Genomic DNA, 13,663 nt, shown 5'->3' on the forward strand with positions numbered 1-13,663 from the left:
AACACCGTTTCGTCGAAGCCGTTTCATCGAACGCCGTTTTATCGAACGCCATCTTATTGAACGCCAGGGTGGCATTTCCGCTTCCTGAAGCTGGTCGGAGGGGCCCATCCCGGGTTCTTGAAGTTTTTGACTTGCATCGCCACACACCATCAAATGACGGAAGACAAGCTGGAGGCGATGCTGAGTTCCCAAGAGCTTCCTCGCCAGCAGAATGCCATAGCGGCAAGAAATGAGAAGGTCCACCTTTTTTATGAGAACCGATGGCTGTGGGGGACTTTTTGAGAGCAATTACTCATCATTTGAAACAGTGAAGGGCTGTCGCACGAACACATGAACCCCCGAAAGTTTTCAAATACAATTTGAAGAGACGTACTTACTTTCGACTTCATTGAGTCTTAAAACTAAAAAAAAAAAAAAATATATATTTCGTTGTAGTTTCATAAATAGCACCTCAGCTTTAGCTACTGCAAGCTTCGGGCAGTATCAATAGAAATACATGAAAGGCTAGGCGGCTCACATGGCTAAAGTTGTTGTGCCTGCGCAAAACCTAAATCACCTTCTGGCCTCCATGAGTTGGAGTGCGCTCTTACCGGGAGTGCGACTTTTTATTTATTTGTTACAATACCCTCAAGGACCATCGGGTAATACAGAGGGGGTGAACAGATAAGCACAATATGCGAAACAAACATAAAAATCGGTACAAATATACTCATGGGTTACTTGCATAAAAATAAATTGTAACAGCTACAAGTTTGGACATTAAAAAACCTGACGATGAACTCTGTATTGACACGAAAATGCACACGATCCGTGCATGAAAGACCATCTTTCACACTTTTTATATAAACGATAATCAATGAAATGGCCGTCAGCGATTCGATGAAACGGCGATCGATGAAACGGCGTTCGATGAAACGTCATTTTTTTCAATGAAACGGCGTTCGACGAAACGGCGTTCGATGAAATGTCCGGGAACCGGTTATGAGGCCTAAGACGAACTTGATACTTTTTGGGGGCCAAGAGTCGTCGGGTGCGAGACGGGGGTCACATTGTTGCTTTTCGTAGTACACAACTTTGAGGCAATGCCCTGTCTCCATGTAAAAGTTATAAAAAAAAAGCGTTCCCCACTTTTTCATGTGTTCGCGTTCTGCAAAACTGTAGATTCGTCTGCCTCTTCCCTATTTTTCTTAGAAAGTAAGCTGTTCTTCTGGGGCTGAACTAGAACAGTTGGTTTTACAAATATACGAACACGCAAAAAGGCGCGCGAGCGCTAAGCAAAGTGCGGACGTGAATTTTAAATATAAGCACCGCAGTGCGAACAGTAATAAAATATTTCGTAAATGAGCTTTTCTTTGTATTTGTCGATTTTGCAGTGAGCATTTCACTGGTGAGCTTCTCTCCGGTGAGCTTTTCTCCGCCGCCCGTTCTCCGGTGAGATTTTTTGTCCGCCGCTCAATAGTAACAGCCGTCCAAGGGCTCATCGCAGCCAAGACAGTGCAACCGACGAACACCATAATAAAAGGCTTGCGGGTTCTAGTCTAATACATTTGCCTCTATTTTATAAAATACTGAATCAAGAGTGTGAGTCCTACAAAGAATCTTCAGCGCGACTTTCACAACTTCCAAATTGCAACGTGTCACGCCTACTTCCAAAATGCTTGTTCTGTTTCTAGCTTCACTGAATTTTTTTCGCAATGTTTGTTTTATTTGGGTAGAAATCCGCCTCCACAAGCTGACATGCAGAGCGAATGTCGACGAACTCACGTATGCCTCTTCCACATTTAAAATAAGTAAACATTTTAAATGCATCTCTGCAGAATATTTGAAATCGCCAGATCAAATCACCTATCCTATTTCGAACAGAAAGAAGTGGTACGAGTAGCTTCAGTAGCTTTTGTCTGCCTGCATTTGCTAACTTCAGTCCTCATGCAAGGACCGCTTGAAGCGTGAAATCTTTCACTCCCAATTTCTTGATCCAAAATGCCAACAAAGTATGGAACATCCTCCCAATAATGCGCTTTGGCGATTGAAAACTAATGACTCTCACCCACCCGCTAAATATCTCCGCCGCCAAACAAAAAAAAATGAAAAAAAGAACAAGAAACTTTTTACTTGCATTTGTGCGACCCCAAAACACCAACAAAGAACGGAACATCCTCCCAAGGACGCGCTCGGGCGATGAACAACCTATTACTCACTATCGCAATAACCCGCAAAATATCTTCGCCCCCCAAACAAAAAAGAAAAAAGAAAAAAAAAAAAAAAGAAGAAAAAAAAATTTGTTTTGAAAGGCACTGTTCCTCAAAATCCCGCCTGTCAACCCAACGACCTTGAAGATGCAAGTAGTCCTGGGCGCAATAACACATTGCGCAATTTCAAGAGCAAGTTTCGCGGACTCACTCATAGATGGCGCCACGTGACAGCTGAAGTTTTTGACGTTTTGATAGGCTACAAACTTAGTTAAAATTTATTACAACGATAATCTCTGGAAAAAAGATCTTGTAAGAGATATATTCAAAAAGTCCTGGTCTTGAATATTGTGGAGCCTAAATTTCTATTTAGGCTCCACAATATCCCGGTTTATTTTTAAATGTTTATGAAGCACGGAACGAGAAAAAAAGGCTTTTTCAGTGATCTTTAAGTTTCTGTAAAACATTTTAAGCGTACAAATCGAAAAATGTAGCGCCACAATATTACTCAGTTTTTTATTATCTTTCTAATAAAACCAATCCCAAGTCAATCCGTTCGGTGGTTCCCGAGGAAAAATACTAAAAAGTTGCCATTGGAATTGCATAGGGCTCGGGAGGTGCGATATCCTCTTAACATGCCTAAACCAAGAACGTGCCACGCGGCGGCGGAAGCAGCGAGACAGAGGGCGCCACCATGCACGCTCGTGTATATTTTTGTTTTGCTCACGCCATTGAGTACGCACCACTTCGTTCCAAGTTGAATTTTGTTTTTTAACAAGCAATTTAAGCAATCCATGCAATCTTTTTTTTTTTTTTTAATTTTGCATGTATGTTAGCACATTTATAGAAAAAACTATAGTTACATCGATCAAAAATAGCAGCCGCTACCGATATATCGACCTGCCAAGAGCGCCGTTTTTCTCTGCAAGCTGGCTTTCCTCCAATGCGAACGGCCGCATTGGGGGAAAAACAACTTGCAAAGCATGCTAACCTTTTTTTTTTTTGGGGGGGGCGGTTGCGTTGATTGTTTGGAAGAAAAAAAAAATTTCTTTTGTGGAGGGAGCGGGGAGAGGTTGCTCCGTGCTCCCTCTCCCTGCTCCATCCGCAAAAAAGATTCTTCCGGAAATAAAAAAAAAAGCCAGCTTGCTCTGCTATTTGGCTTTCCCCCAACGCAACCGCATCCCTTAGGGGGAAGCCAACTTGCAGAGCAAAAATCACATTCTCCTGCAAACTTGCAGGAGAAGGTGTTCCTGCCCGGACGTGCTCCGTGCTCTCGGCACAGTTCGGTGCTAGTGCGCGAATATAGAAGGCGATGGCTTCAGCATTTTGGAGTTCGTCGATAGCGTAAAAAAATATTGTTATTGCGGATGCGACGAAGAAAAAGCAGAAGAAAATGCGAGACTTTTTCATTGTGTAATTTATCAGCAGAAAGTGGATTTTTGAGAGTAAAATTCATTAAAACTTTCATATCGAATCACCCACTATATCGAACTGGCAGACTTTTTTTGCGAGTTCGATATAAACGGGTTTAATTGTATGTATATAACAAAAAGCTTTTTGTCGGCAGTTGCACATTTTTATGCTGTCTTGGCATTCGTTTGACCGAAGTGCCAATCTTCGTCGGGATCCAAGATTCCCAATCTTGGATCCCAACGTGTAAGGCCGATTCTGCAGTGCTGCCGTACGCTGTCACACCTGCTGCTATGCCATCTAGCGACTATACATGCAATCGAGAACAGCGCAGCTGCTTGGAGAGTCTTCTCCAAATGACACGTGGCGGCGCAAGCCGCCACCCGATTTAAAAAAGAATAAACTTGCACAGTTGGCAAACACCTTCGCTGCATGATCAGGGGGTCGATGTCAGTGGTTTAGCAATCGTTGCGGTTCGTATTTGTGGAGGTTTGCACAACAGAAAATTATGTCTGCAGCAAGGAGTGCCAGCAGTCTCTGCTGTAGATAACAAACTTTTCCAGTGGCAGTACTGGCGCTATGACCGCTAGCCTGGAGTCTTTAATGTGCGTCACGCAGTGGTGAGCACACAAATGTGTGCCAATACAATAATCATTTAGAAAGAAGGAAAAGAAGTCTTAATTGAGCCAAAAATGCCTGGATTTTGCAGTACGGGCTTTTGCCTACGTGCTCCTAGCTGCAGTGCGCTAACAGACTCGGCCACTGTTCCCCCTTTTGATAACTCTACTGTTAACGTACAAAATTTTGTTTCTGATGTCGCTCATACTATATTTGGGGCTATACCGTTTCTTAAAACACCTCTAATGTCGCGCAGATACATCCATATGCTACAGCACGAATTCGGTTTCGCAAGAGTGATTTTGTACACTCAGCTACCACAACGAAATTATCCATACTACAAAAAATTTCGCCGATCCCGCGGACTTCGTTATAAAGACGTTTGACCGTATCACACATTCACCAACGAAGGCTATATTACACAAAGCTTCCACAAGAGATTGGTCGTGTTTGCAAATGCAAGCGAAAATATAGGATCAAAATCCCTTGTATATTTCTAAAAATGCTAACAACCATAAAATAACAAGCACGTGCCCACAGCGTAACAAGCACCCACTGGCTGCTTTTAAAATATTAAAAAAATAAGCAAAGAACATGACAAATGTCCACCCCAGACTTCTGTTCACATCAGCCACATCAGTACGCTCCTCAGAGCATGCTGGTACAAGGCAATGAAGCTTGACGTGCACACATTGGTGCAAAGCGGCGAAGCTTAACTCGCACCCACCGGTGCGACGAAGCAGTAAAGCTTGACGCACGCGCACTGATGCACAGCTGCGAAGCCTACCTTATCGTGTGCCCCTTCTGCATTTGCGTTTTTGTTCCTAACAAGCACTCAACTTCCCGTTGTTCAAAATTCGCCACAAATTCTGGATGGGAACTTGCTCAATATTTTACGGTATCTCTAAAAGAGCCCAAGAAACAAAAAGGAGGTAGTAGGAATGTTTTGCCCTTCCAGGCAGGTTGAACAGATGTCGCATAGCTTGCAAAATAAGAGTTTCAAGTCCAAGAACCTGGATTAGGAGATGAACGATGGCCAGGTGCCCAGCAGCGGCAGCAGCGTGAAGAGCAGTGGCGCCATTCTGGTCTTCGTGCGCGACATTGACGTCGACGCCGCTCACTGTGAAGAAGACAATTTTGGCAACTTGTGGGTGCTTGCTCCCCCTTCCCTAGGTGATATTGTTACAGCACTGCAATCAACGAGGCATTTCATCTCCTCACAATGTAAGCTGGCAACAATGTAGATATTAAAGAAAACTGTGAGGAGAATCTAAACGAAAAAGTGACTGCCCAAATGGATTTCATCTGAAAGAAATGAAGACAAGTTTAGACAAACAAGAACTTGAACTAAACAAAAACATCATTCATTTATTATTTTACTTATATTACCCTCAAAAGAATGGTGGAAACAGGTTAAATAAAAGAAGAAACATGGTTGCTCTCCGTCTTTTGAAAAAAAAACTTCAATCAAAGAATACAAAAGACGACTTAAAATTTTAGACTCGAGGTACTTTTGTCTAAGTTTTCTACGTACATACAGCCCTTTTTCAAAAACAGATCTTCTTGGTAGGCTCGCATAAATGTCGAGGGAACAGACCAAAAAAGTAGGTGAGAACGTTGGTTGCAAATGTACATTACAGGTCAGTAATGTCTAATGGACAAAAATTAATACTAGAAATATGTCCTGCAGCAAAGCATTAATACTGTAACATAGTTCGCACAACTGAAGTTTGTCCAAAGGTGCTGCTGATATTTTGTACAATTCAATACTATTCAAACAATTCAAATAGCTACGCACCTCCCTTTGCGGATGCTCCGTGCAAGTGCGCGGCAGTAGAAAGAAAAAGAGCCTCCAGGTACACCTAAGCACTTCTTACGAGTTGTGAATGTGAAAGCATGCACGCCGCTCTTCCGCTCCCTTCTTTCGTCTGCAGAGTACTTGCGTCGACGGTCGAGCCAACACCTTTGGTCGAGCGCGTGCGCTGTCCTCGGCGCGCTGATTTTGGGCATGGAGCGGTGGACCCGCTGCCTCGCGGACACGCAGCGCCATAAGGTGGTGGTCGTTGAAACTGATGCGCAGCGGCCAATGGTAGCCTCGTTTCTTAAAACTACGACAAGCGCCAGCCAATGGGATTGAAGCCAAAATCCATCAGCTTTACTCCACTCCTTTGGCATCGAAGAAACTAGGTGCCGTTTGGCTAGGCCTCTCGTGTGGTTTCATAGCTGAGAGCTGGCTTCACTTGGAGAAAGGATTTAAGGTACCGTTTGGCGCGGCTTCAAAGCTGATGATGTCGGCTTGCTTCATGGGAGAGTTAATGCTTTTGCATTAAAAAGCGGCACTCACCAATATCCTGCAGAGCTCGTTCCAGTTCTCCAGTCTTGGAGGCAGTGAACAGGGTCTTGCTGGTGGGTCGAATGTTGGTCGGCTTCTCCGCACGGACACCTCGGAGCAACAGCTCCAGCTCCTTCTTTCCCGCACACAGGGGAAGGGAGTCTGCCCCCACAAAGCACCCCGTCAGCCTTGGATGCCATGTTACACGCATGCGCACAACTTCTGGCGAGGTTGCTAGAGGATCCCTCAGTACCTAAGGTGCCTTGAGAGCAACTGTTACCTTTCAGTAGAGGCGTGAAAATATCAAACTCTTGACTGAGGATTAAGCATGAATATTTAAATTTGACAGTAAAACGAATGCAATTTTTTTTTTTAATACAAATATTTTTTTTATTAAATGTGAATTTAGCGTGGATTCTGATTAAATGTAAGGAGTGTAAATATTAAAAGTTCTAAATATATTCATACACCTCTACTTTTGAGTTTATAACATGAAAACAACCACCGTGAAAAAGAGAAGCATCGCTAAAGCCAAAGAAACAAACAATCTGAATATAGGTACTAGTAATATACCCAAAAAAAACATAACTGCACCCATAAGAAAGACATATTTTAGTCATATACTAAGTTATAGGCAGCTAGCTACGCAATTGACCTACCGTAAAGTTTTGCGAGAACGCCTGTCCCAAGAGAACGCCCATCCCGTTTTTCAGGCTAAATATCTGTAGCAAAAATTCTGAAACATCGCCCATTCTCCAATTCCCATCGGACGTCACGTGATGACCTGTTGGGAATCGCATCAACTGCGCAATTTGCTGTACTGGCACGTCTGACAAGTGAGTTCATGGTGGGTTCCCGCGTTTTTGTCCGCAATCTGTGTGCGCGATATCCGCTCCAGTAACACACCAGTTGTTCCCGTATGTTGCACCGTAAAATGTGAATCTGCTGCGTCCCCTCCCTCCTTTACCCTTTTTTTAAGTTTGCTCGTGTTCTCTACCGATGAACTGCTGGGAGCAAAAGGTCAATGTCTTCCCCCATACAATGTAGAAATGGTCACAGGGCTCACCTGCAGAAAGCATAGCCCCAGTGGCCTCTACTAGAACTTGCTCTCCCTGTGGCTCTACAGTTGGTCTCGCAGCTGCCGGCGTAGCAGAAACTTCCCGGCCCCTGGTGCAACTCATGCGAGCCCGCGGCCTGCAGACACGAAAAAACTTTTAAGGATTGCACGACGCACTTCGGTAGACTACGAGTGCGCAGAAAATGGTAAAAAAGAATTAAACAGTTTCAATGAACACATTTGTGCCTGTGTCGAGGCACAACAAAGACCCCCGTACTACACGTTTGATCGCACGGGCGTTCGGGCACCTCCAAGCAATGTGTCACTGAATAGTAACCAAATTTCATCGTCAATTCTAAGGTAGCTGAATTAGTTCGAAAAAATTACAAAAACATAACTTGTAATGCAGTCTATCCCAAAAACAATTTAATGTATCTTAACCCCCACAGATAAAGTCGGCAGACACTGAGTATTTTGATCTGCACTGAGCGTTTTCTTCTCTTTTGTTTAAGCCCAAAATTTAGCGAGAAACATTTTCTTGCTAAAGTTAGCAGGAAAACAGAATCTGCGCATAATTATACACCAATTAAAGTTTTCCCGCTAAATGCAACAGAAAAATCATGCATTACACTTTTGCACTGCACTTCACTTGAGACATTTCTTCATGAAACCCCAGCACTAAACACATTCTTGTAAAATTACGCAGGTTAGGAATGGAACCAGCTGAACGGTAATATATATGTACAAAGAAGAAATCACTGGACTAACAACTGTACACTATTAAGGAACCCCTTTCTCCTCCTCTACTTTATATCTCCAACACTCCAGTTTGAAATTTCTTAAGACGCAGAACTTCTTCATATTCCCGAAGCAATGGTTTTCCGCAAAAACACTTTTTCTTTTTAATGAAGCACAACGGACGGGGCACTAACACAGTTGTCGGCCTTTCCTTCAATGCCAGTTCCTCCAGTAATTTGTGCTCAAGCTTGTTCATTTTCTTCAACGATGTTATGTTATGTAACTTTGCATTGCACTGGTACTCTCGCCAATAAACTGGTAGGTGTCCTCTTGCCGAGTTGTTTTTCACTAAAGCAGCATGCTCTTGAGTTTTCATTAATGTATATTGCTGAGTTTGCCCTATGTAGTATACTATACAGTGTTTCCTTGCCTTCCTCTTTATATATATATACAAATGTTCGGCTAATTTCAACATTAATCATGACTAAACAAGCTCAGCTCCAACTTATCGGTAAATTATACGGGCCTGAGAAAACCACGAAGCACAGAGCGTATCCCACACAAACCACACTCAGGGTCTCTTTTGTGCTAAAATTTTCATACCTCTTATTATCTTTTTTTTAAATTTATTATTTTACTTTTTTATTATTATTATTTTTATCTACCGTATTTACTCGCAGAATGAACGCACTTTTTTTTTCCGAAAAATCGATGCAAAGTTAGGGGGGCGTTCATTAGGCGAAGTAAAATTTTTGCGTCCGTTTTTACTCCCATAATGAACGAACCTTTTATCCTGAAAAATCGAAGTAACTTCTTATCTCTTTGCGCGCGGCGCCCGACCCCGTAACCAAACTAAGCTGCGCAAAAAAAAAAAACTCCTGTTTTCTTTTTCTCTTAGTTCCTTGGGTGTTTTATTTTTTTTTTTTTTTTTTTTGCCGCCTTTCGCAAGCTGTTTTGTTTGCTTAGGAGAGGGCTCTCCGCTTATCTTCCTTATCCCCTTGTGCGGGGCGCGCGAAGCACGACACCATAACCAAACTGCGCTGTGAAAAAAAAAGAAAAAAAAAGCTCCTTTTTTTTTTTTGTTTTTTTCTCAGTTCCGTGGTCTTTTTTTTTCTGTTTGCCGCCTTTCGCAAGCTGTTTCGTTTCCTTAAAGGGCTTCTACGCTCCTCTTTCTTACCTCCTTGCGCGCGGCGCGCGACCCACCGCAACCAAACTGCGCTGTGCAAAAAAAAAAAAAAAGATTTTTTTTGTTTTTGTTTTTTCTTAGTTCCGTGGCTTTTTTTTTCTTTTTGCCGCCTTTCGCAAGCTGTTTCGTTCGCTTAGAGCGCTTCTCCGCTTCTCTTTCTTGCCTCATGCGCGCGGCGGCGCGCGAACCCAAAGTCCAGACTGCGCTGTGCAAAAAAAAAAAAGCTCCTCTCCATGTTTTTTTTTCTTGCTTCCGTTGGATCTTTTCGAATTTTTTTAACGTCTTTTGCAAGGCGTTTTGTTCGCCCACGCTGCCCATGCTTTCGCGACCTAGCTGCACCAGGATAAAAAAAAGTGCGTTTATTTCGCGCGCGTGGAAGGAGGGGGTCAAAATTTTGACATCCTAGTTGGGGGTGCGTTTATTACGCGAGTGAAAAAAAAGTCGAAATTTTGAGAGCCGACTTGGGGGGTGCGTTCATTACGCGAGTGCGTTCATTGTGCGAGTAAATACGGTACAGCCTGCCACTCTCGCAACACATTTGCATTCCAACAAAGCCATTTTCCTTTCTAGACCAACTGTGTTAGTAGCTCAGTGGCTATGGTACCCAGCTGCCACCGCACCGCCTCAGGTTCAGGCCCCACCAGGGCTCAAATTTTACATATAAACTTTATGTATCACCTTAACATCTGTTATGCTCCCAGCGCGTCACTCGTTCACAAAGCTCGTTACGATGCTCGTTCGAGACAATTTTCTAGTAGAAAACACCTTTTTAAAACACAGTCTGTGTTAAAAAATTGACAGGCTCCCTGCCCTTTGTCAAAGGCATTCCAAATGCTGCGTAGCACTCAGAACGCCTTTGCTCACGTCCGCCCAAAACCCTGTCGTACACGTTCTACGCACACCGAGCGAACTGTCCGTGAAATCTTTTAAACTCTGCGTAGCCTCGTCATCACGTAGCACTCTACAAGAGAGGAGAGATCTCCCTTACACCGGAGAGGGCACCTTTTGGCCCAAATAGAAGACCGGGGTGCGCGCTGCCTTGGCCTCTAGGCGCACAGTGCGGAGTGCACTGCTGCGGCCACAGTGGGGGCAGCAGGCCTCCTCTCCCTGCTGCAGCTGGCACTGGCGGTGAAACAGGTGGGGGGGGCCCTCTCCACACTGCAGGAACTCACCCTGCAAGCAACAAAGCCAGGATGCACAACCGAGATGCAAGAGGCCCTCGGTCAAGTGCTGACTGCAACTCGCCCTGCAACTAAGGTCAGGATGCACAACCGAGATGCAGAAGCCCTCAGTTGGGCACTGATTGCAGCTCACTCTGCAAGCAATGCCAAGATGCAAAACCGAGATGCAAGAGTTGGGCAATGATTGCAACTTGCCTTGCAAGCAAGGCCAGGATGCACAACCAAGATGAAAGAGACACATGGTTGAGTGTTGACTGCAACTCCTTTGTCACAAAGCATACTTGCAGCTTACAAATAATAGGAACTACAATGGAACCTAGTTGATATGTTTCCAGTATATAGCCCAGATTTTTCCGGCTGTTACAATCATAAATGCCAGTCCCGTGGAACTCATATAGGGACATGCATATTCATTTCCAGTCTGTTGAATTGCCTCCCTCGATGTTAAGTCGAAACACAGCTACCCGATGCAGCCAATGCTGCATCGGGTAGCTGTTCCGCTTGTTTTCTTTCACATCAAGTTCATAGTTCGTGTCCACCAGAAATTATGAAATCATGAAAAGGCAAGGTTTGCACATTAGGTTGAAGTTTGCCACAACGCCAATGTCCAGACGATAATGCCGCCATCATCGCAATGTCAGAAACAGGAAACTAAAGACTTGCGAGAAGACACTTTGCGAAACCACTGGATAATGGCTACTGTTATCTAAAACAGAGCTAGAGTCTCCTAATCATGATAAGATCACATGACTGTAACATGACAACCGTGTGTATCCACGCCTGGACTCTCGCACCGTGCCAATCACATCTGGCACGGTGTGTGCAATGTTGAAAGGCCAGACACCTGGCTTCATAGCATCGCACCAGCACGTGCGCATGAAGCTTTACCACGTTGCACTGGCACATGCCTCAAGCTTCCTTCAAAGGCCTGTCAAGAATGCAGTGATCAACTTCACGCCATTTACAGCAGCAAATTACTATACAACTGTCTCAGGGGTACAACAAGAGGCAGGCTTCACCATCTATTCTAAAACTGCTCTGCTTTTCACAGCTGCGACTTTTTCTTTTGTTGGTTCCTTCTGCAAACTCTTACTCATCTATGTAAAGATATGCCACCACAAGGGGTGTTGGGTATTTTTATCGACAACTTTCCATTTCTTGTAAACATAGTTGAGAGAAAGGCACAAAAAGCATGGATCCTCACCTGGGTGCAGAAAACCCCACACTGGGGGCAGCAGTGGTGGAGCCTCAGCCGACGCATGTGTGCCTCGCACAAGGCAGCAAACGGGATGCGCACCGAGGGTCGCACAAGCAACTGCTCCGACAGCACCCGCGTGCAGCCAACTATCTGCTCGGAAACAGAGATGACCCCGCAGCATTGGCCACTCGTCCAAAGGGTCGGCAAAAACCAAGATCAAGAAAAAAGTGTGTGATTACACCCCAAAGTCTGGATCACATGAAACATATTCTTGGCATATTTATGCAAGTTTCAGCAGACGTATTCCCCGACGTCTAGCAGGCGTCGAGGCGCATGCTTCTCCGGTGCCCTGAGGCAACATTGGTGTTGTCAAAGGTATAGATTTTCACGCACAACTCTCGGTGTAGTACAGTGTTTGCTCGAGTAATAGCCGCACTTCTTATGAGCAAGGCCGTTGAGTCTACTTTCCTGCGTAGCACACATACAGCCAATCATCCCGTTCTGCATAAAAAACACAGTGAATACAAGGTCGAGAACATGATTGTCCGTAGAAATGCAATCTAAGCAGATAGAATTTCGCATAAAGAGGTTATCTGTGTCCTGTAAATCGCTGCTATTTTTCTGCCGATTGCGGTTATTTCCTATACCCAGGCTCTGCGGGAAAGCGGACCCACGGGCCTTGTTTTTAAGAAGTGCAGCTATTGCTCGAACAAATATGGTACCTGTTTGGGCTAATCATGGTACTTTAGCTCAGCACTCCTAAAAATGTCTGCCTATTAGCCCGCTAGATTTCAGAAAAAGTGCCTGCCAGACGCCGGGAAAAATGTTGAGAATATGCTGTCCGTGGTCTGGGAAAGGTAACAATTACTTTGTCACTCTATCGCAGGAATGCCACTTATGCCAAAAAAAATGGGCATCTTTTCTAACAGAGCTCAAAACTCTTTCATTAGGTTTCATGCTCCAAAGTCAGAAAAGTTGTATATCTAAAAAACAGCCCATCGATTGAACAATGCAAAGATCAAGAGACAACTATCTAAAGTGAATAAATTTCCGCAGTCGTTTCTCTAAAGCGTTGTTTATTTCCTGTCCGATGGACCTCATATTCTATCTTAGTTGCACTGTCAATGTTTCAAATTTCTTCCCACACAGATGGCTACCATAATACTCCAAGCTGCCCAACCTGAGATAAAATAATCCTCCACAGTAACACACCCAATTTTTTTTTTTGCTTTTAGAAACGCACCAATTTATATCTCTTTCAGGCTCAAAAGACGGGCCTGTTCTCTTTTTTTCCAGGCAATCTTTTTTCTTAGTTCATGCAAGCAATCCCTTCATACATAACAATTAACAAATGAGCTAGGCCGTGACAAGTCAATGCAATGAATCCCCAACAAAAAGCGACAGTGATAGCTATTACTCGGTGATTTCATCTCAAATCTTGCAAGAAGAAATGATGGGTCCTCAAAACATTCTGGGAAAAATATATGTTGGTGGAAAATAAACTCAAAATTAGAACTACGGAATTTTTTTTTTTTTTTTTGTTGTTCTTGAGTTTGGGGCTTTGAAATGGCAGAAGGTAGGTCTTGCAATATTTGCAGTTTTTACTCGTGACACAATTTGGGGTCTTGCAACAATTAGATTATTTTTTTCACAACAATGATAACTGTTTTTACTGCTTTAATACTTTATATAGAAGGGTTAAAGTTCACTAGAAGTGTGTCTTTTTATTTTATTTTATAAAAAAAGATCATTGA

General features: G+C 43.7%; 1 protein-coding gene across 4 annotated transcripts in view; it reads right to left on the reverse strand.

The window, feature by feature from the left end:
- The window catches only part of LOC8032474 (histone-lysine N-methyltransferase EHMT2), a 71,014-nt gene that overhangs the window by 42,494 nt on the left and 14,857 nt on the right, over nucleotides 1–13,663 (reverse strand). For all 4 annotated transcript variants that reach the window (XM_029991197.4, XM_029991195.4, XM_040499988.2 and 1 more), the window contains 5 exons: nucleotides 11,916–12,059; nucleotides 10,519–10,703; nucleotides 7,616–7,743; nucleotides 6,562–6,711; nucleotides 5,231–5,337 (listed from right to left, as the gene is read on the reverse strand). In XM_029991197.4, the coding sequence (XP_029847057.3) occupies nucleotides 5,231–5,337; nucleotides 6,562–6,711; nucleotides 7,616–7,743; nucleotides 10,519–10,703; nucleotides 11,916–12,059 (714 nt within the window). The remainder of the gene's footprint in view (nucleotides 1–5,230; nucleotides 5,338–6,561; nucleotides 6,712–7,615; nucleotides 7,744–10,518; nucleotides 10,704–11,915; nucleotides 12,060–13,663) is intronic.

The sequence above is a fragment of the Ixodes scapularis genome, unplaced genomic scaffold (assembly GCF_016920785.2).
Source record: "Ixodes scapularis isolate PalLabHiFi unplaced genomic scaffold, ASM1692078v2 PGA_scaffold3__209_contigs__length_174095766, whole genome shotgun sequence".
Taxonomy (NCBI): domain Eukaryota; kingdom Metazoa; phylum Arthropoda; class Arachnida; order Ixodida; family Ixodidae; genus Ixodes; species Ixodes scapularis.